Source organism: Cervus elaphus, chromosome 15, assembly GCF_910594005.1.
Source record: "Cervus elaphus chromosome 15, mCerEla1.1, whole genome shotgun sequence".
NCBI classification, from domain to species: domain Eukaryota; kingdom Metazoa; phylum Chordata; class Mammalia; order Artiodactyla; family Cervidae; genus Cervus; species Cervus elaphus.
Genome location: NC_057829.1, coordinates 86484757 through 86510558, shown reverse-complemented (window position 1 = coordinate 86510558; position 25802 = coordinate 86484757). Strand labels below are relative to the sequence as shown.

The window sequence follows — 25802 nt, the reverse complement described above, 5'->3', positions numbered from 1 at the left end:
TTGGGGCCTCTGAGGTTGCTGCGGTATGGGAACACGTCCTAAAATCTGGTCCATTGTTAAAAGAGGCCTCTCTGCCTGCTAGGTCAAACACGATTATTACAGCCACTATCTTTAGGGTAAAATTGCCCAACTAAAGCCCAAAAGCTGCAAAATCACGTCTCAGACAGTTTGGTTCTTGAGTTGCAAGCGACAGAAGCCAACCTTTAGAAAATGATGCAAGGTCCTATAGGAAGGATGTCCACTGAACTCACTTGGTGTCCAGAAAGGCCAGGAAATACACCACAGGGCCACTCTGTATGGCATGAGCACGTCTTCCCGTTTCTTCGACTGCAGCCCCATCAGCTTGTCGCCTGGGGGAAGGAGCTGGTGCTGTTATCCAGATAAGGTGGCATCAAGGCTGGGGGCCCGGAGTTTACTGACGTCTCCCTGGGGCCCTCCCCTTTCCACCTTGGAATTCACAGAGTCCTTTGAACTCGGCATTCACTGGACCGCTGGTCACTCTTAACCAACCTCCGGCAACTCAGCCTGGTGTGGTCTTTGTTTTCCACTAAGTGTGTCTAATTGCACAATCATTTGTGTGCAGCTGCAGCTCGAAGCAACACCAGGCCCAGGGGCGGACGTCAGAGGCAGCCTCGAGCTGGGGCGCTGCGTCCCTGCTTGTGAGGAAGCAAGCCTGAAACCAGCAAGTAATTGACACCAGGGGAGTCGGCTGAGCTCTCTCTGCCCTGCAGTCTTAATGCTGGACGAGCTGTTGAAAGTGCACTGATACGCTTTCCGAGGTGTGTCCAGGTGCAGCTGGAATTATTCTGAAATGGGTGGAGTGAGTTCATCAACGGGAAGGGAGACTGGAGAAGGGCAATGGTCAGTCTGACTTGAGGGCTGTCAGGACCCTCTGATCCTCATCTTCAGGTGCTTCTTGGCCTCTGCTGGTTCTTTGGTGCCATGTGAAGCGCCCCTTATCATTCCCTTAGCTCATCTCCTTGGCTATAAAGTAGGGATAAGATCAACACTGAATGATTCCTGTCAGTCTTGGAATTTGTGGGGTTTCAGCAGTGAATCTTAGTTGGCAGCCCATTTTGATTTTAAATCACAAGCCTGTCTTTATTGACTTCTCATTAAACATTGTGCCTTGCATTTCTCCCCTCAGTTCCCCTGACGGTAGCAGGAATAGGGCTCCTTCCTCCCTCCAGCCTCTGAGCCAGCCCGAGTCGGTACCCCATTTTCCACAGAAGTCATGTCCATTGAGTCGGTGATGCCATCCAACCATCTCATCCTCTGTCATCCCCTTCTCCTCCCATCTTCACTCTCTCCCAGCATCAGGGTCTTTTCAGATGATTCAGTTCTTCGCATCAGGTGGCCAAAGTATTGGAGTTTCAGCTTCAGCATCAGTCCTTCCAATGAATATTCAGGACTCATTTCCTTTAGGATGGATGGGTTGGATCTCCTTGCACTCCAAGGGACTCTCAAGGGTCTTCTTCAACACCACAGTTCAAAAGCATCAATTCTTTGGCACTCAGCTTTCTTTACAGTCCAACTCTCACATCCATACATGACTACTGGAAAAACCATAGCCTTGACTAGATGGACCTTTGTTGGCAAAGTAACATCTCTGCTTTTTAATATGCTGTCTAGATTGGTCATAACTTTTCTTCCAAGGAGTAAGCATCTTTTAATTTCATACAGTTAAAAATGTTTCAGGTTGCCAGAAGCACTGGAGAAATGTCTCAGTTAATGTGAGGTGAGATGTAAAGTCTAATTGCAACTTCATCTTCCAGGCATTTCTTGGGTTCTTCTTGGGTACCTCAGCAAGACTGTAGGGACAGTGGGTTCTGGGCACAGTGGCTTGAAATTAACTGGATTCTGAGTCATGCGGCTTGATGAGTCCCATCTGGAACTGAAGGAGCATTGTCTATCCAGCGCGGCCCCTTTGTAGAAGCCGACCTTGGCAGTGACCTGGATAAGCCATCTTGTTCTCAGTGCTGGGGGCCTCGTGTGGCCCCTGCACTTCATCCAGAACATCTGTGAATCTCGCCCACTCCCACCTGCCAGCCAGCCAGCCCCCCTCAGCATCCTTCCCCAGCCTTTGCACCTGAGCCTTGTGGTCCCCCTTGCATCTCTGACTCTTGCCTTACCATAGAGAGCTTGAAGCCGGTATCCGAGCCTCAGGCTTCAGGAAGCCCATGGGTCTTGTGCGTTCTGCATGCCCAGCCTGAACAAGGGCAAAGGGTGGGTTTCACCAAAGAGAAAGACGACCCAAGTCAGGGAGGGAGGCAATCGCTAGGCAACCCGGAGTTTGTTTCCCAGGTAACGGGATGCATGCACTGATGCTGCGGATGGACACGTTGCGGCAATGGCCCCTCAGCCTCTCCAGATGCCTGCCTGGTGCCCGCTGTCGTTTTCCCATGTGATGACTTTTTAATTAACCGCTTGGATCTCTAGTCATGATCGTGAACTTTACAAATGTTGTCTGGTTAACCCTCCTGACAGCACCCCCCACCCCGGAGTGAAGTTGGGGTGTTTCTTCACCCAGTGGGAGGGAACAGCCTGGGCCAAGTGAGCACGTTTGCCCACGAGGTCCTCCAGGAGCCCAACCTTGGGCTTCGTAGGAGGTGTTGGGGGTGGGGAGAAGCTGGAGGAAGAGAATGGGTCCTTTCGGACTTGCTTGTCTCGCCGTCTCACTCTCAGGGTGGGTGTGGACCCCATGTTTGCACCGGCCCCCCCCCCCCCCCCCCCCCGCTTTCAGCAGCTTGCATCTTGTTCTGTTTCCTGGTCTGCAGACAGGAGACAGGTGCCGTCTCAAGGGTGAAAGGAGAAGGTGTGGGGCACCCGATGACATCCCTGCTCCCACTTCTCCCTCTGTGGGGTGTCCAGGAGTCCTGTCTGCAGATGTCACTCTTGGTCTTTGGGGTGTGTTCTCCCCGTCTGCACACAGCACCTCGACTCCAACAGACCCTTCTGTTGGGCAAAGTTCGTGGGACGTGTGCCACCCCCCCCAACAGGCGGCCGGCCTCAGTGCTGCAGGTTGAGAGCTGGGGACCCTGTCCCCACTCGGGAACTCAGCTTCACTTGGCCGCCCCACTTCAGGGGTACATGTCCCCAGGAGGCGGTAGGGGTATGGCTGCCACTTGTGGGCCAGGAGGGACCTTGATCATTCGTGAGCCCCAGCCCAGCACTGCCCAGAGGTGGCCCGCTCCCCCCACCCCCGGCCACCCTGGCTTGTTCTCCCCAGGCCAGAACAAAAGGCTTTTGTCTGGTCGAGTTCAAAGAGACGATTGTCCCCCGAGGCTGCAGCTGTGGCGTGGGAGCGCCGTCCGGGACAAGTCCAGGTCGTTCGGGCGCTGGGGGGCCGCCCTCCCCCACCCTTCACATCGCTGAGGGGCACGTGGCCTGCCGGATCCTGAGCCCTGGTGGCCGAGGAGAGGCCCCACCCGTGGCCGTCTCATGGCTGCCGGGAGGCTGAGGCCCTGTGGGTGAGCACGTCAGTGGCTCCTGCTTCGGCCTTCGGGAGCCTGAGCAAGCCCAGTGCTGAAGAGGATAAGTAAACTCTGTGCTCAGCCTGGCCCTGGTGCAGTGGCCATCGTCAGTTTATCTGAACATCTGAGAACCTCAGATGTGTGGAAAGCTGTCTTGTGACTTGTAATCTGTGACACCAGCTGACTTGCACTGTGGTCCTTTGAGAAGATTCATTCGTCAAGTCCCTGGCAGGCCACCTGCGCCCCGCACCACCACACCCCCCCCCCCCCACACACACACACACACTTGTGATTTGGTAAGAAAACAGGAGTGGCCCTGTCCTGGCCACCTGGTGCTGCAGTTCCTCCTGAAGCCCAGGGATGGGTCATGGTGATTTAACATAGTGAAGGTCGCTCAGTCATGTCCGACTGTCTCCAACCCCATGGACTAAACAGTCCATGGAATTCTCCAGGCCAGAACACAGGAGTGGGTACCTTTCCCTTCTCCAGGGGATCTTCCCAACCCAGGGATCGAACTCAGGTGTCCCGCATTGTGGGCAGATCCTTTACCAGCTGAGCCACCAGGGAAGCCGAAGAATCCTGGAGTGGGTAGCCTATCCCTTCTCTAGAGGATCTTCCCCAACCCAGGAATGGAACCAGGGTCTCCTGCATTGCAGGTGGATTCTTTACCAACTGAGCTGTCAGGGAAGCCCAAGAAGGTGATTTAACATGGAAGCCAAAAATCCAGGACCTTCCAGTGAAGGGAACGGTTTGGTCATAGAGAGAGGATGAATTGCCCTGAGCTGGTGTGTGTGCCCCTGATGCTGGGGCCCCACTGCGGAGGGCAGAGCAGTCCTCTGTCGTTTGGGTTGGAGGCATGGCGCCCCTGGAGAATGTGGGCGTAGGCAGCGTGCAGGCAGGCCTGCTCCCCTCACCAGCTGCGGGGTCCAGCATCCTTTGTCTCCATTGGAAGCATTGGCACATGAAAACAGCTCTGGCTGGTCTAGGCAGCTGATTTGCACTATGGTCCTTTGGGAAGATTCATTCGTCAAGTCCCCAGCAGGTCATCTGCACACCACCCCACCCCCACCCCAACACACACACACCCCTACACACACACACACACACACACACCGCTACACACACACACACCCCTACACACACACACACCGCTACACACACACACACTTCCCCACCCTCTCAGACTGGCATCCCCTCCTCACACACCCCAACACACACGCACACCGCTACACACACACCCACCCCAACACATACACAGGCATACCCCTACACACACACCCATACACACACACACACACACCCCTACACACACACACACTTCCCCACCCCCTCAGACTGGCATCCTCTCCTCACCTGGGCCAGGTGAGAGGGTCTATGGGCACAGGCGGCATGTCTCCCACAGTTTCCTCCAGGAAGCGCTTACAGGATGTTGTTCAGTCACTCAGTTGTGTCCAACTCTTTGCAACCCCATGGACTGCAGCACACCAGGCTCCTCTGTCCTCCGCTGTCTCCCAGAGTTTGTTCAGGTTCATGTCCATCGAGTCAGTGATGCCATCCAACCATCTCATCCTCTGTCATCCCCTTCTCCTCCTGCCTTCAGTCTTTACCAGCATCAGGCTCTTTTCCAATGAGTCGGCTCTCCGCATCAGGTGACCAAAGGATTGGACCTTCAGCTTCATCCCACAGGATGCTGGCACTCGAACGTGCCCCTCTTGTTTCACTTCAGCGCATGTCGCACGTGTTTAGAAGGGCAGAGGAGCCAAGTGAAGTCTGCTGTACCTCAGGAGCCGTGGGCTAGACCCCTGGATGTCCCGAAGGTCTCTGGGTCTTGGAGGTTTAGGGTCAGCCGGGCTGTCCCTGGTGGCAGCAGCAGGTGTGGACTTGACCCAGTTCCACATGGTGGTAGGGTTGGCCACATGTGGTCCCCTATGAGGGCATCTTAGCTCCTCTGTCAAAACAAGCTGCACAGATGTTCCTTCTCTGTCTCCTGGGCTGGTCCCAGAATCCTCCCAGGAGGGAGGCACCTCCCTGGGCGCCCCCACCACAGCTGGGGGAGCCCCGGCCACTTGGCACACACACCCTGTCCCCTCCCTCCTCCCAGGTATCCGCCCCCAGATCATGAACGGCCCCCTGCACCCCCGCCCCCTGGTGGCGCTGCTCGACGGCAGAGACTGCACCGTGGAGATGCCCATCCTGAAGGACCTGGCCACCGTGGCCTTCTGCGACGCACAGTCCACCCAGGAGATCCACGAGAAGGTGGGCCCCTCCCCATCCTGCCCGCCTAGCTGGGCCCCCCCCCCCAGATCAGGTGGCAGCAGCTGGCACTCAGCAAACACCCCTGCCAGTTCCCCTTCTTTCCACACTGGTTTCTGCTGGCCCGTCCCTCACACCGCCTCCCTAAGCATGCCCCCTGCACCCACTCCCTGGCATCACTCAGAGTCATTAGCAGGCCCCCAGAGCCCCACCAGGACCCTCTCCCTTAGAGGGGGATGCTGTGAACACCCAGGCCGCATCCTCGCTGGTCATCTTCCTGCCAGAATTCAAGGGTGATGGGGGCCTCCAACCCGCACCCTGCTTGCCCCATCACAGGTTTTAAACGAGGCGGTCGGCGCCATGATGTATCACACCATCACGCTCACCAGGGAAGACCTGGAGAAGTTCAAGGCCCTGAGGGTGATCGTGCGGATAGGCAGCGGCTACGACAACGTCGACATCAAGGCTGCGGGCGAACTCGGTAAGTGCCCGGCAGTGCCTGCCGGGTGCCCACTGGAGCAGACAAGGCCAGAACTGAGACGGCTCCCTGCTGGGGTCAGAGGCCCCATCGAGGGGCCTGGGGGCTGTACTAGGTTGTCTCACTCGGGAAGGACGTGAGCCAAACAAAGCCACAAGCCTTCCCCGCAGAGGGGACTGTGTGAGCGGCCACAGCCCTGTGCCCGCTGGCCAGGACCCACCAACCTGAGGTTACTCTCGCTGGACTCACAGCTTGGTGTTCCTGGGGTTGGGGGCACCCTTTTCCAGGTCTCCTCCAGTCCTGGGGTGGAGCCATCTCCCCAGGGCGGCTGTCTGCACGGGAACCTTCCCGGGTCAGGGCAGTGCAGGGGGACCACTGCCCAGCGTCCCCCTGCCCATGCAGCAGATGGGCACCTGAAGGCGGGGCTCCCGGCTGCTTTCCAGTCCGCTGGCTGCACACTCCCCGAGGGAGGGCATTGGCATGGTGGCCTGGCACCTGATGTGGGCGCTAAGCATGTTGGAGCATTGGCAGAGATTCAGGGGCCCAGTTTGAACATTCTTTAGCATTGCCCTTCTTTGGGATTGGAATGAAAACTGACCTTTTCAGGTCCCATGGCCACTGCTGAGGTCTCCAGATTTGCTGGCACATTGAGTGCAGCATTCTGAACAGCATCATCTTTTAGGATTTGAAATAGCTCAGCTGCAATTCCATCACGTCCACCACCATCATCATCACCACCACCAAGGGGCCCAAGCTTTGATCACAGGGGTCCCCGGGGTTCTCTGGAGGAGCCGGGAAGGTCCTGCTGGACAAGCCCTTCTGAAGTCAGCGTCCTTGCTGTCTTGAAGCATGTCAGCCCGGCACCTAGCATGCAGGCTGTGATCTGCCTGGTGCTCTGTGACCATGAGGCTGAGGCAGGGACCTCCCAGTGGCCAGGAACCCCGCAGTGGCCAGGAACCCAGGCCTCTGAGCCCCTGCCTGCTGCAGCAACAGGCAGGAGGGTACACGCGGTGCCTGGCTCGGTCAGCTCAGCATCACACCTGCATGTGACCACCTACACACATGGGACCTGGTGGCTCTGGCCGCAGCCCGCTGACACCCACCTGCTGCCTCTTCACCTGGGCGCACCCAGTGGGCTGCAGCTCCCCGATGAGGCCCCAGGCTCGGGTTAGTTCCAGCGGTGAGTTCCCCTGCGTGCATCGGGGCCGCACCCAGTTCCTAAGCCGCAGGAGGAGTTTTATGGGCACGAGCAGGAAGCGGGAAACCTGGCCCCAGGGGCGCCTGTTCTGAGTGGTGCTGAGTCTGATTTGATTCTTCATGAGGGCACCGGCCTGTTGTGCGACCTGGCAGGTGGTCTGGGAGTTTGGGCCCCAGCAGGTTGGACTGGCCGCCCAGGTGACCCCCGAGGAAAAAGCAGGAGGTGGTCCCTGCCCCACAGGTTCTGTTCCTCCCCTCCCCCATCCCGAGTGGGGTGCCTCGTGGCAGGTGGCTCAGAAGATCGATCTTGGTTTTTTCTGGGTGCCCCCTGGCAAGTCTCCAGCATCTCAACCCTCTTCGCTGGGGTTCACTTGACAGGGGAGAAAGGTCACGATAGGGGTCTGGCCTAGGGGGCTCCCACGTCCGCCCCGAGTCACTCTCAGCTCCTCTTTGTCGCCACAGAGAAGCTTGGGGAGGACGTGAGCCTCCAGAAGCATGTCTAATGTAAACTAAAATTTTCCGTTTTCCCCTGGTGCCAGAAGAATGTTTTTGTTTGAAAACAAACGTTCTTTGTGCTCTGGATGGAGCTGAGATCCCAAGTTTGAGCAGCGACTGAGAAAGTGGGGCCTAACTCCCCGAGGGTTCTGCACCCTTCCCTGCGCCCCCTCCTCCCGTCTCCACGGCGTGGCCCTTCGTGGCGCGGCAACCCGCACGTGTGTGCCATCGGGCTTCCTTGCCGGGACCCGGCCATCCCTCTGGGGTGGGGGTGGGCTGGATGGGGGAGGTACCTGCCAGTCGCAGGGGCTATGCTCGAGTGGGGCTCCGTGGCCCTTACCCCACCCCCACCGCAGAGGCCAGCCAGGGGCCAGTGATGTTGGGTTGGAGGATGTAAACTGCCTGTCCGTGGAGTTTTCACTGACCCCTCTTCGATCTGATAAGAGCGCGGCTTCAGGGACATCTGCTGGGCTGTTGGAAAAGGGGCGTTTTCAAATGTGGAATCTGCAGAAGGAGCCCGGGCCTCCATCCAGCCAGCCTTTGTCTCCACGTGCCCTTCGCCACTTGTTCGGTCAGCTGACCTGTAATGAGGACAGAAGAGCAGGTGGCCCAGGTCTGCCCCTCCAGACGATGCCGCGGGTTCCTGGTGTGTGTTCCCAGGAGGGCAGCTCCCCTCGAGTGCGCCCTAGGGCTGGGGCAGATAGTGGGCGTGTCACCCCAGGGTCCGGGAAGGAGCAGGATGAGGCGGACGGCGGCTGGCGAGAGCCCGGGCCCAGACCGCGCACCATCCCTCTGAGCCTTTCTGGCAAGCTCGCTGATCTGGTGTCCAGTCTAGCCCAGGTCAGCAGGTGAGAGCAAAGAGCAAAAGCAGCTCCTCCTGGAGGGGGGTCACCGAGACCCTGGAGCTCGGGGCAGCCCTCTCGGGGTGATGACACAGAAGGGGGTGCTCCGCAGAGTGGGTCCCGCGTCCTGTTTCTGCAGGACAGCTGCAGGTGCCCTGTGCCCCCACCCCTGACCAGGGAGACAGAGGCGGGCAGGGGCCCGGTGCCGTAGCCCTGGTGTTTCCTGGGTTCCTGCGCCTGGGATTCAGGGCGGACCTTTGCAGCCAGGCCGCCATGCTGGGCCGTTTGGACACCTGCGTCCCTCCTGGAAAGCTGCTTAAGAGGCCGCCTCTGGCCTTTGTTGGGACGGGGTCGGGGGGTCGTCGCAGGCCTGCTGGGCAGCTGGAGGGGCTGTCCCTCCCCCACCTGACCTCTCCTTCTCCCGCCAGTGAGGAAGGTCAGTGCCCAGGCCCTTCCCGCCTGAGACCTGGGGTAGGCCTCCCCGAAGGCCCCCCAGTGCTGGCAGACCCTGGCCTTCGTCTGCGCCTCACGCAGACCGGAGGGCTCAGTCTTCCGCCGCAGCTCTCTGCCCTGCAACGCTTTGAAAAAGCCGGGGGGCACCTGTCGCTTGGTCTTTCTGCCCGAGTGGGACGGGGTTGGGGTCCACAGGACAAAGGTGGGGCTGGACCACAGATCAGCCCACGGGCCTTGAAGGTGTTCCTTTCCGTTTTGCCTGTTTTAAAAAAACAAGTAATAAAACATTCGTGACTTTAGACTCTTAGAGCACAATTTTTAACAAAAGGCCAGTCTCCATGATCCCAGCCTCACCTCGAGAGCAGGATCTAGGAGTTCGTGCGTGGCAAGGAACCTCTCTGGGTCTCCAGGCCCCGCAGCCTGTCAGGAGCGGGCCCTCAGTGCTGGCTTCGTGGCACTGGACGTGGGGGGTGGTCAGAGCTGGCCAGCTGCTCACTCTGCAGAGAGGTGGGTCTGGAAGCACTGGGTGGGCGGGAGGTGGTGAGCCAGGCCCTGGACAGCAATCTTCCTGGGATGACCGTTCGGCTGGAGACCCCTGGGCCTCAGAGCCAGAGGGTCTGTGTCTTCTTGGAGAACCTGACCCGCGGGGACGACACGCGCACTGAGTGGCTTGCACTGGCCGATGCTGCCACCCTGGGTGGCTTGGGAGCCCTGGCGCTTCCCCACGGAACGCAGGGCTCTGATCCGCGCGCCTGGCCTTCTCTTTCCCAGGGATCGCCGTGTGCAACATCCCGTCCGCGGCGGTGGAGGAGACGGCGGACTCGACCATCTGCCACATCCTTAACCTGTACCGGCGGAACACCTGGCTGTACCAGGCGCTGCGGGAAGGCACGCGGGTGCAGAGCGTCGAGCAGATCCGGGAGGTCGCCTCGGGGGCCGCGCGCATCCGCGGGGAGACGCTGGGCCTCATTGGCTTCGGTACGTGCGCCCCGCCCACCGCCCGGGGAGGGGCTGCCGCAGGGACCCTCTGGGAGGCTTCACCGCAGCTGTAGGAGGCCCTCTTGGGCCAGAGGAGGGCCGTGGCTGCCCGGGCTGGGAGGTCAGCGGTCAAGGCTGGCTCAGGAGCTGACTCCCAGGGAAGATGGGGGGCTGCTTCTGGAAGATGGCGCCTAATGGGTGTGGGGAAAGGGAGGAGGCGGCAGGAGGGCGTCCCCAGGGAGGGGCCGTGCTCCCTGACCGCCCCAGGGAGCAGAGGGTGAAGGGCAGGGGAACGCATGGCAGCTGGTGCCCAGGTGGAAACCTAGGCAGTGGGCTGGGCACCCAGAGGTGCCAGGCGGGGGTGGGAGCAAGGAGTCTCTGAAGGATTTCCAGCCAGGTCAGATCATCAGCTTGGAAGACTCACCAGGGGAACCGTGAGACCCAGGTGGCCGCTCTGGGCGGGCCTGGGGTGGGTTAGCCGGGTGGGAAGCTGGGGGCGGGGGGCACATTGGGTGGAGAGCAGCCGGACTGCCTGGCTGTAGGCAGCACAGGGGCCCAAGTCAAACAGGAGGGGGCTCTGGCTTGCTGCTGCTGCTCGTCAACCCTACTCCTTCTGGTTCTGTGACCTTGGAGGGAAGGTCAAGAACTCTGTCTCAAAGATCTTCCAGGACTGGACCTCTCTCTGCCTCAGTCTTCCCATCTGTACACTGGGGATGAGTGATATACAGCAGCTCCCCCTTAGAACTCAAAGGAGGCATGAGAAGCCCGTGCGGTCGGTCCTGACTGCAGGGCTTGGCTTCCAGAAGGTTCCCCCAAGCTGACCCTCAGCCCTGAAGGCTGTGTGTGTCTGAATAACAGGACCCCTGGGATGGCCATGGTGCCAGCTTCAACAGGGAGAGAGAGCATCTTCCAGGAATCCTGCACCCGGGTCTTGAGTCTAAGAGCCCAGGTGTCAGGGGTGATCGACCACTCTCTCAGGAGGTAAACTTGTTACAAGAGCCCAGCTTCATTTTTTCTTGAGTGGAAGACAGAAAAGGGCTAAGAAATGCTGGCGCTGAGCCGCAGCACCCTCTGCTTGTGCCGCAGGGCTTCCTGCCGCTCTAGGAGGTGGGTCTTGGAGCTGGTTCTTAGACCATCATGCGTTCTCAAGCGGGTGAATGGGCCCCGGGTGGGCTCTGGCCACCATTAAGAGCCTCACCATGTGAGTGGCCCGGCCACGTGGAAGAACACTTGTTTCCATGGCTTCTGACTCCAGGCATCACAGCAGGTTTTTAGAGGGGTTGTTTCTCACGCTGTATCCTTCCCCATCAGCCTTCTGAAGGCCAGTCTTGTGATGCCAGCCCGCCTGCTCCAGGCTGTAAACCAAGCCCCCCTGCCGGTCATAGTGGCCCATACACACTGTTTCTCCCTGCTGACTCTGCTGGTCTCTGTAGCTTCCCAGAACTGCAGGCGGGCTCGAGACAGGAGGGGACTTGGTCATGGGCAGCCTCGCCCCCCTGCTGCCCGCTGTCTGGGGCTGGAAGCACCCACTTGCCTAAGACTCTGCCCAGCTGCGGCAGCAGGCCCCCGAGTGTGGAGCGGGTGCCGCCAAACACAGTTCATGCCACCACGTGGGGGCCTGGACGGGCTGTCCCGAGCTTGACCCCGGCCCGGGCTGGCCTGAGGACGGTGCTCAAGGCCAGCCTCCAGGTTGGGGACGAGCATGAACGTCTGAGGGAAAGCCTGCCGTCGGTGACAGCGTGTGTGTGTGTGTGTGTACACGTGCACACTAAGGCCAAGACAGTTGGGCTCTCTCTGAGACTGGGTTTTGACCAAGTCAGTCAGAGAATTCATCATCAGGTATTGTACAGTTTAGTCAGGAAAACCCCCGGTGGAAAGATGAGGGTCTGTGAATTTGCAAGCGGCAGAGCCGTGAGACGTAACGGTGAAACTGGCCGTGACCCTCAGCCCCTGGAGCCGCCACCCAGACCCCATCTCCCCTTAAAGCGTCAGGACGCGGGGCGGGGAGGGGGGGTGGCGGCCGAGGATCCACGAAGCAGGGCTGGGTGTGAGCTCCCGGCAGCCGCGTGGTGGGTCGGTGTCCGTGCATCAGGTTCATCAGGGGAGAGTCTTTAGGTCACCCTTGTTCTTCCCGGCCTGTCACGCCAGCTCCTCTGCCGCGTGTGGCTGTAGTTCCTGCTTCAGCGTAAGTGGTGACCCTGGGGAGGGCTGACATGGGGGTATCCTGGTGACCCCTGCGGCTGTCCCTCTTGAAGGACCTTCTGAAAGCTTCGCCTCCAAAGCACGGCCGCTGTTCCCAGTGCTGCCCGTTGAGACGACGGTCCCGCTGGAGGGGGAGCCAGTCCACCGCCCACCGCCCTCTGGGGGGGGCCCTCCCTGTCCCCTTACCCCCCTGCACAGTGGAGCGGTGGTCTTCCCACCAGGATCTCTTCTGTGCTGTCCCCGAACCGTCAGCCCCTTCAAGCGTCATTCACACCGTTTTGTTTAAGCTGAAAACTGCTCTGGGAAGTAAAGAAGCTCCATCCCTGGGGGGTCAGTGGGAGTCAGGGAAGCCTTCGCGTCCTGTTAGGTGATGTCGCTGACTTGCCAGAGGGTCCGGCCTGCGCTCCTCACAAGCTCTCAGCCCCACCAGACCGGTTCCCCATGGCGATGAGCACTCAGGCCAGAGTGCAGTGATCAGTCTCATTTTAACCCCCTTCATGAGCAAACACACCTAGTGGTAATTACATAAAACAGTCCCCGTGTGACACACAGCGATGAGGAGATGACGCTCAGCTTAAGAAAGCTGCTGCGTAAGCAAACGAGGAGGGAAAGATAAACACAAGGGGAGAGGATGCTGGTGGTTGGGAGGCAGGAGACAGGCACGTGGGGGCCACTAGGTTGTTAGCTCTGCTTATGTTTATGTTTGAAAATGTGCATAATAATGACTTTTGAAAAAAAGCAACATCTGTGAGTAAGCCCAGTTGATAAGCATTGCATTGCTCACCCAAGGAGCTGGCCGGGCTTCTGCCCAAGTGACCCAGGAAGAAGTGCTGGCGTGGCACTGCCAAACCTTGGGTGTTCGATTCCTCCAGCAGCCACCACTGCTTGGGTCCCACTGCCAGCAGGCACGGCCAGCCCTGGTTCCCGGTCCCAGAAATAATGCAGGCAGCAGAGATGGGGCGCACCCCGCAAGGCCCCCCAGTCTGGCGACGAGGAGCGGCAGGAGGGGCCAGCCTCACTCACCGGGACGCTCTCTTTCCGCACAGGTCGCACAGGGCAGGCGGTTGCCGTTCGAGCCAAGGCCTTTGGATTCAGCGTCCTATTTTATGACCCCTACTTGCAGGATGGGACGGAGCGGTCCCTGGGCGTGCAGAGGGTCTATACCCTGCAGGACTTACTGTACCAGAGCGACTGCGTCTCCCTGCACTGCAATCTCAATGAACATAACCACCACCTCATCAATGACTTCACCATAAAGCAGGTAAATGGGGACAGACACTGGAGAACTTCTCTCAGGATGAAAGGGGAAATGGGAAATGTCCTTGGACCCACCAGCCTCCACTGCAGCCCCACTTTCCTCCTGAAACCTCGGTACCGGCACCTCCCGAGGGGGCAGCATCTGCTCACCAGCTTCTCTCCCGCCCCCCCCCACCCCCCAGATGAGGCAAGGCGCCTTCCTAGTGAACGCGGCCCGCGGCGGACTGGTGGATGAGAAAGCCTTAGCCCAAGCCCTCAAAGAAGGCAGGATACGAGGGGCGGCCCTCGATGTGCACGAGTCGGAGCCTTTCAGGTTGGTTTGGGGAGACTGTGGAGATGTTTGCAGCTGGACCTCAGGACTCACACACACGGACTTGTAGGACCCAGGTCCTCACCCGACTCCTCGCTGTGAACTTGGGGCAGCTGCCCAGACACGTCCTGGGGAGGAGGCTTTAACCGGAGGCTAAAGGACTCCGTTCTTCTAAGGGCTGTGCTGTATTCTCACTAAGGGTAAAAGGGCTGGAAGTTCTCCCCAAAGATCACCAGAAAGGGGGCAGGCAGAAAAAGAGTGATGGAGAGCAGGCTGTGTCCACAGCCCGACCGTCCTGGTGAGAGGCAGGCCGGCCAGTCCTCCATAGCACTGTTTCCTCTTCCCGAGTACTCCTGACAGTGTAATTACAAAGCAGTTGTATGAGTGTGTTCTGGAAGTCCCAAACCCCTAGAAAACAGACTGCAGAATCCCTGTTTTATCTGCATTAGCTAACATCCCCCATGGCCAAAAAGCTCCCTTTTGACCAGTCGGACAGGGAGTGATGTGCACTCATCTTATTTCCTGTGTTTTTGTACCTTCACCCAGCTTTGCTCAGGGTCCCTTGAAAGATGCACCGAATCTCATCTGTACTCCCCACACAGCCTGGTATAGTGAGCAAGCCTCACTGGAGATGCGGGAGGCAGCCGCCACCGAGATCCGCCGGGCCATCACAGGTGAGCAGGCCTCAGACGCAGGGGTGAGAGGGCTTGCTGTGGGCAGGAATTGCTTTTAGGGGTCAAGTCGAAAAAATGTGAATGAACTGGGCCGTGCTTCTTTCAGAGGAAACCAATCCCCTTTTGTATTAGCCAATGTGAAGTTTTGCGGGCCTGGAGGGGAAGCCGCCCTTCTATTAGGCTGAGGGACCCATATGGCTCAGACCCTGGAACAGGTCATATGTTGGGAAATTTTAAGAGCCAGCCCTGCCTATTAATGAGTCAGAAACTTAGTGGTTGAGACTTTGCCTTCCAGTGTAGGGTGTGCGGGTTTGATCCCTGGTCGGGAGCAAAGATTCCCGTGTGCCTTGTGGCCAGAAAACCAAAACATACACAGTATTGTAACCAAGACCTTTAAAATGGTCCACATCACGAAGTCTTTTTTAAAAGTAGAGAGACTAGCATGGTAGTTGTTCCCCCAAAACAGCTAAGTATAATATTTAAACTTCATTGTATGATTAATTTCAATCATCTTATTCCAGGTCGCATCCCAGAGAGCTTAAGAAACTGTGTGAACAAGGAATTCTTTGTCACAACAGCTCCCTGGTCAGTAATAGATCAGCAAGCAATTCATCCAGAGCTCAATGGTGCCACATACAGGTGAGGAGAGGAATGGCCAGATCCCTGCTCCCCAGGGGTGGGGATCGGGGGCAGAAAGCCAAGCACTGGCGGGAAATCCGGTCCCCGTCCCTTCCCCTCATCCCTGGTTTCTGTGGAGCAAATTTAAATTTTGGGGCAGAGCCTAGAATTGGAATTCCTATTTTAAAGGATCCAGACTTTGAACCACTGCCAGGATGTGATTAAATATTTAGTGTGTGTAACAGGACCTGTACATGAAAGCTCCTGCTCTGGGCAGGTGGAGCTATTTCTTCCCAGGCCCCATGGCTTTATTTACATTTCACAGGTTCTATTAAAGTCGCACTTGTGTTTTATCCTCATAAGCATTTTCAAGCCTCACTTGAGCCCAGCCCCAGATTGGATTCCCCAGTACCCTTTAAGGGTCACATCCTAATCATTCCTCTGGACACAGCAAGGCTCCTTGGCCCCTAGGAAAACTGCTTGTGCTGGAGGGGCTTGCAGCTCACAGGGATCCTGTCTGTCAAGAGTCCCCTTGGGTGGTCCATGACCAGAGTCACTGTCACAGGCCATAAGATGAGGGGTAGCATAGCTTCCAGAGGGAAACACCATCCCCTTCACCCCAAGTGTGAAGGGTTGCGTTACTCAGATAATACTAAAGCCCCTGCCTCATAAGTACATTCTGTCCTGAAAAAATGTGAATGTACTGAGCCACGTTTGTGCACCGCTTACACACACAGCCATCCTTGTGCCTGCAGTATAAGACGAACCCACCTTCAGCTGCCCTCCAGGTTACCTTCAGGGGGGCAGGCCTCCAGCCCACGGCCAGCTCACCATCTCCCCTGCTACCCTTCCGCATCTCAGGTTACCAGGAACACATGACCAACCGTCCCACCTAGTAAGTGTACTTCATGCTGTTAGTGAAGTGGAAGTCGCTCAGTGGTGTCTGACTCTGTATAGTCAAACAGTCCATGGAATTCTCCAGGCCAGAACACTGGAGTGGTTGGCCTTTCCCTTCTCCCGAGGATTGTCCCAACCCAGGGATTGAACCCAGGTCTCCCGCATTGCAGGCAGATTCTCTACCAGCTGAGCCACAAGGGAAGCCCATGCTGTTAGGAAATCATTAGATCCATTGATAACAATAGACCCCGAGAACTCGAGTCTGTTTCATACAAAAATGCTTACCCAATGCAACCCAGTTTGCCCAAAAACAGTTAGTATGGGTTATGTCGTCTAAAAGCTACAAAATTAGTGTTTCACTGTTTATGAATTAGGAAATTTAAACACTGACATCTGTGTGGATTTCTCCTTGCTTTGGAGGTAAATTATTATATTTATAGATATATATTCCATAAAAAAGGCAGAGCCCAAGAGGTCGGCAGCTTCCTGACCCTGAACTTAACCAGCCCTTTCTCTCGTGTGCTCCTCAGATACCCGCCAGGCATCGTGGGCGTGGCTCCGGGAGGACTTCCTGCTGCCATGGAAGGGATCATCCCCGGAGGCATCCCGGTGACCCACAACCTCCCCACAGTGGCACATCCCTCCCAAGCTCCCTCTCCCAACCAGCCCACGAAACACGGGGACAATCGAGAGCACCCCAACGAGCAATAGCAGCGAGTGACGAAAGGTAATCATTCAGATACACCTGGGACCAAGAGACAGTGAAAAATAAATGAACTAAGAGAAAAGGAATTTTGACAGTCTTTTTAACTGATTCTGGACATATGCATCATTGACGTTGCAGTGTTACAACCACAAAAGAGCTAGAAGCCGAGACGTGGGAAAACTGAAGATGTCGTCGTCTGCTTGCGGAAGCGCTGAAAGAGACTAGGACGTGATTTATTAACGACCAACTTCTGTTATTGTGTGTTAAGTTTTTCATCTGTGCATCAAATCACAAAGAATAAATAGATCTTTTTCCTTTATCAGTCCCTTGGGCACAGGAGGTCCTGAACACCTTGCTCTAGAATGTTGCATCAAGAGTTCCAAACATCAAAATAAAATATTAAGAGGAAATCCCCACCCTATGACTCTAGTCCCTTCGGTCCACGGGGCTGGTTACCTCTTTTGCTAATAGGAAGATTAAATTACTGCAGAATGGGGAGGAAGCTGTCTGCCTGTGTTAGACACCGCAAGCACAGGATTGAAGACAGTACAGGCTCCTGTGCAGAGGATTCTCTCCCATCTGAACTGCATACTGAGCGGGCACGTTGATTGTGAGTTCAGTAGAACCCTCTGATGATGCAAAAAAAGAAAAAAGTATTAAGTTTCACAAGCTGTTTGTACTCAAATATATTTTCTCAGTTTCAGATCCTCAGCTATTTTATTGAGTGGAAAGTCTTGAACTGAAAGGGTTCAAGAAGAATAATGTTGCATTTCCTTATGTCTCAGGAAACACTTTTTATGGTAACTTGTCAGATTGTCTATGAACAAACCCACTTTTTTAGACATTGATAAAGTCTTCTTTTCTTCACGTGATATTTTATACAAGAACACTTCAGGTGTGTTATTAGATGTGACTGATTTTAACAAATCCTATTAGATTTGTATCAACTAGTTACATGTTATATTCATAGTCTTTTGTGAATCATCGCCTTTTTGTTTAAAAGATGGCCTATTTTGAGCCTTTGTATAGGTACATTCCTGTTTTTGTGACAAAAAAAAAAAACCTTTAAAACTGTCCCAAACAGAAAAATAATGGCTATCAGAAATATGTTTTGTTTTAGTGTGAGTTACCGTTACTGTATTTGTTTATTGTAAAGGTGGACATTTAGCGTTCAGTGCAGTTTTCAATAAAAAGTAATAAAAATTTCTGTTAAGCTTTGAAATTCAAGTACATCTCACTAATGTAAAAGTTCTCTCGAGATGTTAACTGCATTTTCAATTAGCCCCTTCCCAACTCGTTATTCCCAGGTTCAAAGATTAACAATACTTTCCTATCTATTTCATAACCAGACTCAAGAATGCTGGTAATTACTTCATGTGATAAACCAAAACTTCACACATGTCCATCCTTAGGAAGAAATGGGTGGGTTAGAACTAAGTCAATTCAAGAAACAAAACTGGTCAAGTTTTAGTTTTGATTTTAATTTACCCAAAAGTAAAATTACCTGACCCAAGCATTAATGCAGGAAGGGAGGTGAATCTCAAAAAATTGTTTGTAAATGATATTTACAAAGAAATGTTGCAAAATAATTAACATCAGTCATTTTCATGTGTTAAGAACTTTCAGTTGATTTAATGAATCTTCCTTTCTTAAATAGCATTAAATCCCTTTTGTAAATGCTGGTTAAGTCCAACAAGTCCAGATATCAAACACCTTTACAACTGCCCCGCCTCTTTCCATTAAAAAAAAGTCATGGCAACTGAAAACATCAACCTCCTCACTCATTTTAAGGTGGTGGTCCCATCCCAACTCTCCCATGAAAAATTACATTAAAACCACCTGACTGACGTGGATCAAGGTGGAGCGCATAGTTACTGACCTATATCATCACTCCAGGGAGTGGAGCGGCGGTTCACTGTCATCTTCATAACCACTTGTCAAACGGGTAATCTGTGCAGGGATGACATTTGCACACCAAGGAGACCCCAACTGCCTACGCACAGCAGTATTCCCTTAACACAGACTAGTCTGTCACAGGATGAGCCTAAGAGCCAAAAACATGGAAAGGCAGGTCCAAATCCATGGCTTTGAATTAGAACAGAAACCACCACACTGCATTCTCCCAAGAAGAGGAACCGTAAAGTCAAGTCCATACGGTTAAGGTGTTACTGTCCAGAGTCATCTGTCACCCCGCCACATGGAATCTGAGAAAGGACTGCAAATTCTGTCTTGGGACCATAGTTATGGCTGATAGTTCAAGAGCTTAGCACAGCGCTGACTCACCAAAATGTTAGCCTTTACCAGCCAATCTGCTGTGAAAACCATTTAAAGCTCCACCCCGTCTGGAGCCTAGGAACTGGAGTCATACATACACACACACACACACATATATAGTTCTTTCCCACAGGGAAGAATGCTGTACCTGTTAGGCTAGACATGGCCAGGGTCCCTGGTCTATAAATAAATAAATAAATAAAGAGGCACCTCGGGGGACACACCGCTCAGCAGACACAGCACACGGAGGCCGGAGCCCAAGCTGCAGCTCCCCGAACAGCACTGACTGTCCTGGAGACCCTAGCCACCAGACGCTTCTCCCTCAGACCTTTCTCTTTGGCTTCTTCAACTGGCTTAACCGCAACCGGAATGGGTTGTCTGGCCACTACAGAATTCTCCCTATATATGAAAAAAAGTTCATAGGGATGCTATGCTAAGTAGTCAGAATGGCAGCCTTCTAAATCCTTGCTTAATTACTGTCCAAAACGAAAGCAAACCAGAATGTCAATTTTGTAAGAAAACATCGGCCCCTTGAAACAGTAACATACCAATATTATATCAAAATTCATTTATATGGAATCCAAATGCAAATATTTTTCCTGCAAGTTTTAGCATGCAGCAGCAGCGATTCTTTCATCCTGGGAACGCCTTTCAAGGAGGGAAGAAAGAACTAAAGAAATGACATCTCACAGGTATTTTACTAGTTTTAGTATTTCAGCATCAAATCTGAGGTTGTGCACATTTCAATACCATCTAAATAGAACTTAGAAGAAAACAAGAAGCAAATATTTAAAGGTTTTCACAGCCTTTTTATCAAAGGGAAAGAGTGTGTGTGTATGTGTGTTTGAAATTCCTTGCCACATCAATACTCTACAAAGTGCTTATCAGGACACTAAGTCTTTCTGTGTTCCTGAGATAAGTCTGAAATTTTTACCCAGTATTGAATGTATACCTGAAGTGGTCAAATAATACTTTTCATAGAAAGTTTTTCTACCTAAGATTATAGTTATAACTTTAAATAAGAATGGCCACAATTAACCAACATGCAAAAATTCTCAGACTAGTCACTGAGAAATTCATTATACAATGCATTTAACCACCTTACTGCATTCTTAAAATCTTTATTCTATTCTGAACGGAAATTCGCAATTAGCCCAAGCAAAGGCATGCCTTTCTAACACAATTTGCTTAAAGCAGAGTTGATGATAAAGAATCCAAAGACCCTCTGCACAGCAACTTGGGAGTCTAATGTCCACAGAGGCAAGTGAGCAGATTTCACATAATTCATTCAGTTCGAGTGGGCCAGCTCCCCAACTGCTGCCCTAATGTACATCCACGGGGTAACTACTCACAAGGAGACTGCTGCCCAGAGTCTGGTGGAGGAAGCCTCAATTTAAGAGCACTCTTCCAAACAAATAAATACCTAAATACTGAAAGGCGGCTTATCAGAAACTGAAAGAGACAAAATAAGAGAAACCAAAACCCTTTTCCAAACAAGGGAACGATGTCTACATGAAGTTCACTCAATAAAAAATTCTGACTTTCCTTACAGTTTGTTCCTTAAAGATTTGATTTTATTGGGCACAACAGGAGCTAAATTACTAATAAAAAATAAAAGCTTGTTTTTATTTTTATGTTTTGCTATGGATAATTTGTACAAAAAGTTTCCAAATCTCTAATGAGCTCTAGTGAGACAGAATGTAAAATGGATCTTTTAAGATGGAAGTAGAATGCCAGGTTCTACTTTAAAAAGAATTATCTCAAAGGAACAAAGAGTGACCTGCCATGTGCTTTTGGAGGTGCCCATGCTGGAAAAACTTCTCAATAATATGAAGATGCTGGTACAACTTGTCCTATTACACAACTTCTTACACAACCACATGCGTTACATTTACAGACAGATTTACAATCTGAAAGGAAAAAAGTTCTGTCTTAATAAAATTAGTTTTTTTCTTTTTTACAAACTGTAGTCCAAAGCTCTCTGTCTCCTCTGCAGCAGACACATCGGCTCTGTTGGGTGTGGATCAGAGGAAACCCTTCCAAGCAGATGCCAGGTTCGCTTCACTCCACGCTGTGTGCTCTGCTTGGAGCAACACACTCAAGTGGGGTCCCCCACAGAGCGGATACCCTGGTCTTCTGTTCTCAGATTTTTTTTTTCATTCATCTTCATCATCTTCGTCTTCCTCTCCATCAGACAGGGATGTACAGGGCCGGATCTGCCGGTAGCGGTCAAGCCACTTCTCCACCATCTGCGTGACCAGGGGGTGACTCCGCCGCCGAGCGCTCTTCTGCATGGCCACGAGAACGCCCCCCTCCGTCACACAGCAGTCCAGCCACTCCCGGAGCAGCTTCTCTTGCTGCTCCTCGTTACCTAGCTTTGAGGGGGACGCGAAGAGAAGGGAAAGGAATGAGGCAGATCAGAGGCCTGGCAGCAACAACTTCAGAGAGACCTACAGCTGGTATGATTAATCAAAGGGCCGGAGCAACGAAGTATTTCGACATGGTTTCTACCCTCATCAATTTTATGTTTAAAACCTTACGGTTAAACAGGAAAAAAATATCAACTTGAAAATTCACAGACAAACCTAGAGGGAAGAACAGCCTAGTGATAAGTTCCTTTGATATAACGGCAAAAAGCAAGTGTTATCCAATAAATTGATTCTGGCAAAGAAAAGACTAGAAAGAAAAGCTGCAGCTTCAAAAAGAACAAGGTAAGTTTGCTCAGAAAGTTATGTATAGGGTGAAGTTACAGAAATTATCTATGAATTTTTTTCTTAATGTAATGCTTATAAAAGTTTTATAATAATTACCAGTATATTAAATAAAAGAGCAATGCTTTTTATAAGAAAATAGGTTTTCTGCGAGTGTTCTTTCACACCTCACCACTTCCCTGCGGCTCCAGGGAGCTCCCACCTGCCACTTCCACCACTGCCCAGGTACCTAGTCTCACCTGAGCATCCAGAGTAAAAGTCAGAAAGATTTAAGAGACTGCTGACGGCCGCCCCATGGCCTCAGCCTCCTCTCCCCCCCCTTCGCCCAGTCCCCACAAGCCACACTGGCCTTTCAATTCCCTCTGCTACAATTCTCCTCCCCCAGTTTTTGCAAGACTCCTTTCTCTTGAAGTCTCAATTCAGGTGCCACCTCCTCAGGGACACCTTACCTTACCCCCAGCCAGTACAGGCACAGACACCCTGCACCCCATCCCTCCCTTCCCCCTCACCCCATCTTTTCCTTCTCCTCAGCACTCATCACTACCTGAAGGCATAGACTTGTATCTTCACTGCTTTATCTCCACACAACACACCCTACACAGCTGTTCTGAAAAGGTACATTTCAGTCTGTCTGACCAGTATTTACAGAAAGTGATGGCCAAATTCAAATTCAAAACTGAAGTGGTAGTACAGATAACACCGCACCCGAAAGACACACAAGGCCGGGTTCTGGCACAGTGCTGCTACTTTAAGTAGTTAATTCGAGAAACAGGTGTCTTACCTCCTGAGCAGAAAGGAAGTGCACATGGAGTAACTTCCTCTCACTGTCAACCAGAGGCAGAAATGTGATGGTGACATCATCATCGGTGTTCAGGTTAGCACCAGCACCTCGGTTACCATAGCCATCATTTTCCATGGCAACCAAAGCAGAGAAGTGGCCCCTTGTATAGCCCAGAGCAATCGGACTTTTCCAACAAAAACTCTGTTCCCACAACAAAGGCAAATACACACCTGGAGAGAGGGAAGAAAATCACAATGGGATTTTCAGGATGTGACTGCAATGTGCCTTAAAATAATAAACAAGAAAGTTCCAAAATACTAATGATAATGGTTTACCTTGAAACCGAGTATATCCTAACGTTTCTCCCCGAAAACTTTTATAATATTTTACTCCATAAACTATAATTGGTCGTCTAAGAATATGTGCAAGTACAAAAATGTGGGTCTGCTCCAAACTTGCTCCAGGCTGTACAGAACAAAACAAAAGAAAGAATTTCTCTTTAAAACATCCACTACCACCCTGGAAAACTGACATGTATAAAATGCTGCCCTCCTTCAGCACACTATCTCCATTCATTAAAAAAAAAAAATACAATAATACTACTGTCAAGCTGAAGAGTGATTCCTCAAATAGGAAAAGTCCAATAAAAGAAATCTGCAAAGTTTATATACAGATATCCTTTGCTATCCAAAACTCAAGAACAGATTTGGTTAAATATTGATCTGAGGAATAAGAGATTAAGACAGCAAAGGAAGTTTTATTTATATAACTGCCTTCCGGTTAAGTTCCTCATGAAAGTACTACCTACAACAGGGACCTCCGGAAGTGAAAAGATGAGCTTGATTGTCTCACAGGAATACAAACAGCTTGCAAATGGCCACATCACCTAACACAAGAATACTCAACTGGTCTCCTTCCCTCAGCAAGGGTTCTGACAGCACCTTTATAGCAGGTACATGTCTGAGACATGTACCAAAGGGTGAACCCCGCCCAAATGGCCCAAAGACAGAAGGGACTTCCCTCACATGGTACTAATGAATTATGGTGTTTTCTGCAAAGAAAAGAAGTGATTTGTTGTGCATATACATGAACTTTACAGTTTAGTATATTAATGAAAGTGAAAGTCGATCAGTTGTGTCCAACTCTTTGAGACCCCATGGACTATATATATATAGTCCATCGAATTCTCCAGGCCAGAATACTTGAGTGGGTAGCCTTTCCCTTCTCCAGGGGATCTTCCCAACCTAGGGATCAAACCCAGGTCTCCCGCACTGCAGGTGGATTCTTCACCAGCTAAGCCACCAGGGAAGCCCAAGAACACTGGAGTGGGTAGCCTATCCCTTCTGCAGCGGATCTTCCCGACCCAGGAGTCAAACTGGGGTCTCCCGAATTGCAGGCAGATTCTTTACCAATTGAGCTATGAGGGAAGTATATTAATAACACTTCACAAAACTAGCATGAGTCTGAGGACAACTCAACACATCTATACAAGTTCATTCCAAATCACTTCTGTCCACGGAACCTTCTCCTTGGCCTTCCTCACGTGGACAGAGCATCAGTGCGGGAGCCCTACGAAGACCACAGCTTGATCCTCAGGGGCCTGAGAAAGCCCCATCAGCACAGGAGTGCCCATTTTCAGTGAGTGATCTTGACATGGAACGGGAACTGACCATAGGTGGGTAAAGCAGGCATAAAGCCGCCATTTTTTAAATTTTTATTTGAGTATAGTTTATTTACAATGTTGTGCTAGTTTCTGCGGTAAAGTGAAATCATTTATACATACACATACATCTACTCTTTCTTAGATTCTTTTCCTATAAAGATCATTACAGAGTTCCCCATGCTATACAGTCGGTCTTTAGTTATCTATTTTATATGTAGCAGTGCGTATATGTCAATCCCCAAAAGCTACCTCTCCGTGAGGACAACATAACTGAAGAGCAATCTGAGGAAATAGTTAAGAGGTTAGAATCACCAAGTAAAACTTTCATTTTGACAGTTTTTTAATCACTTAATATAAAAACATACTGCCCTCCCTGTTCAGCAGTGAGGCCTATGGTCACAGAGCTAATAAACAGCAGTCAGTGGAAGCCGAGTCACCTGATGCCAAGTCCACGACTCTCCTCTGTACACCCTGCTCTGACGTGGTCTCACTGTAAAACCACGGCATGCAGAGCAGCTGCCTCACTTTCTTCAGAGAAGCAACATGCCTGGAAGCATTCTTACCTGACTAGCAAGAGACAGTATAAATGCCCAGTCTTCTTGCCACTGTTCTTCTCTCAAGGAAAAATGTAAACCAAAGCTCTGAGAATACCAGGACTCCCAATCTTTCCAACGTGTGTAAAACCTAAAAAGCAACACAGTAAAAAAGAAGCCTTTCTATAAACAGTTCATTTAATGTTCTAATCATTTATTTAACATAGTCTTTAAGCACTTCATAAGCAGAGATTTAATAATTCATTTTACCTGGCTTGAAGTAAAATTTTCAAATTAAAAATGCCTCCATTCTGCTAGCAGACATTTTTTAACATATCTTCAGACATAATCTGATTCACCACCCACCAAACTTTCATCAGAACTTCAAACACTAATGACAAGAACTGCTGATTTCAACTGTATACTACTGGTTTACAAAAGAAAAAGAAAAACACTCAAAATCATCTGAGAGTTTGGATAAAATCAAAGACACTTTACTCCATTAATGAATAGTATCCACTACTTGGTCACAGACTTAGAAATAGCCCATGTGTTTACGAGAATATCAAAATCACTTCCTTGAGATTTCATTACATAAAATTATTCAAATATCACATAATAAAAAAATGCAACTACAAAAATAATCCCCTCTTTATGCTTAATACCTCTTTAATACTTCAGCCTAATAAATCATGAAGATTAAAAATCAAACTAGGCCACTGGTAGACTGAATTACTAAAACAAAACATTCTTTTTCTTTATAACATCAAGTATACAATTAAATAAAGCCAGATATAATTACATTGAAAACTATGATCCACTGTCTTACAAACAAGCCAGCAAAAGCCTCTGAAGACAGATTAACCAGTAACAGATTACAAACTGTTACCAGTTTGTAACATTACAATCCTCTCACATGTAATGAACTATAAATCCCCAATACTTCTTTGTACTTGAAATCTAGGTGAAAGAATCAAAACATCAGAAAACATTCTCTTGCTATTGTT

The 25802-nt window shown here is 51.7% G+C and overlaps 2 protein-coding genes across 10 annotated transcripts in view; one reads left to right on the top strand and one right to left on the bottom strand.

Moving 5' to 3' along the window:
* CTBP2 (C-terminal binding protein 2) overlaps positions 1-18055 on the top strand; it is a 170818-nt gene extending 152763 nt beyond the window's left edge. For 4 of the 5 annotated variants that reach the window (XM_043926093.1, XM_043926094.1, XM_043926096.1 and 1 more), the window contains 8 exons: positions 5575-5729; positions 6063-6207; positions 9963-10169; positions 13418-13632; positions 13811-13941; positions 14485-14612; positions 15134-15251; positions 16658-18055. In XM_043926093.1, the coding sequence (XP_043782028.1) occupies positions 5575-5729; positions 6063-6207; positions 9963-10169; positions 13418-13632; positions 13811-13941; positions 14485-14612; positions 15134-15251; positions 16658-16838 (1280 nt within the window). In that variant the 3' untranslated portion in view covers positions 16839-18055. The remainder of the gene's footprint in view (positions 1-5574; positions 5730-6062; positions 6208-9962; positions 10170-13417; positions 13633-13810; positions 13942-14484; positions 14613-15133; positions 15252-16657) is intronic. The other variant, XM_043926095.1, reaches the window with a different exon arrangement.
* Positions 18056-18293: 238 nt separating this feature from the next.
* ZRANB1 (zinc finger RANBP2-type containing 1) overlaps positions 18294-25802 on the bottom strand; it is a 72488-nt gene continuing 64979 nt past the window's right edge. For 4 of the 5 annotated variants that reach the window (XM_043926087.1, XM_043926090.1, XM_043926088.1 and 1 more), the window contains 4 exons: positions 24826-24946; positions 22935-23064; positions 22600-22829; positions 18294-21482 (listed from right to left, as the gene is read on the bottom strand). In XM_043926087.1, coding sequence (XP_043782022.1) covers positions 21264-21482; positions 22600-22829; positions 22935-23064; positions 24826-24946 — 700 coding nt within the window. In that variant the 3' untranslated portion in view covers positions 18294-21263. The remainder of the gene's footprint in view (positions 21483-22599; positions 22830-22934; positions 23065-24825; positions 24947-25802) is intronic. The other variant, XM_043926091.1, reaches the window with a different exon arrangement.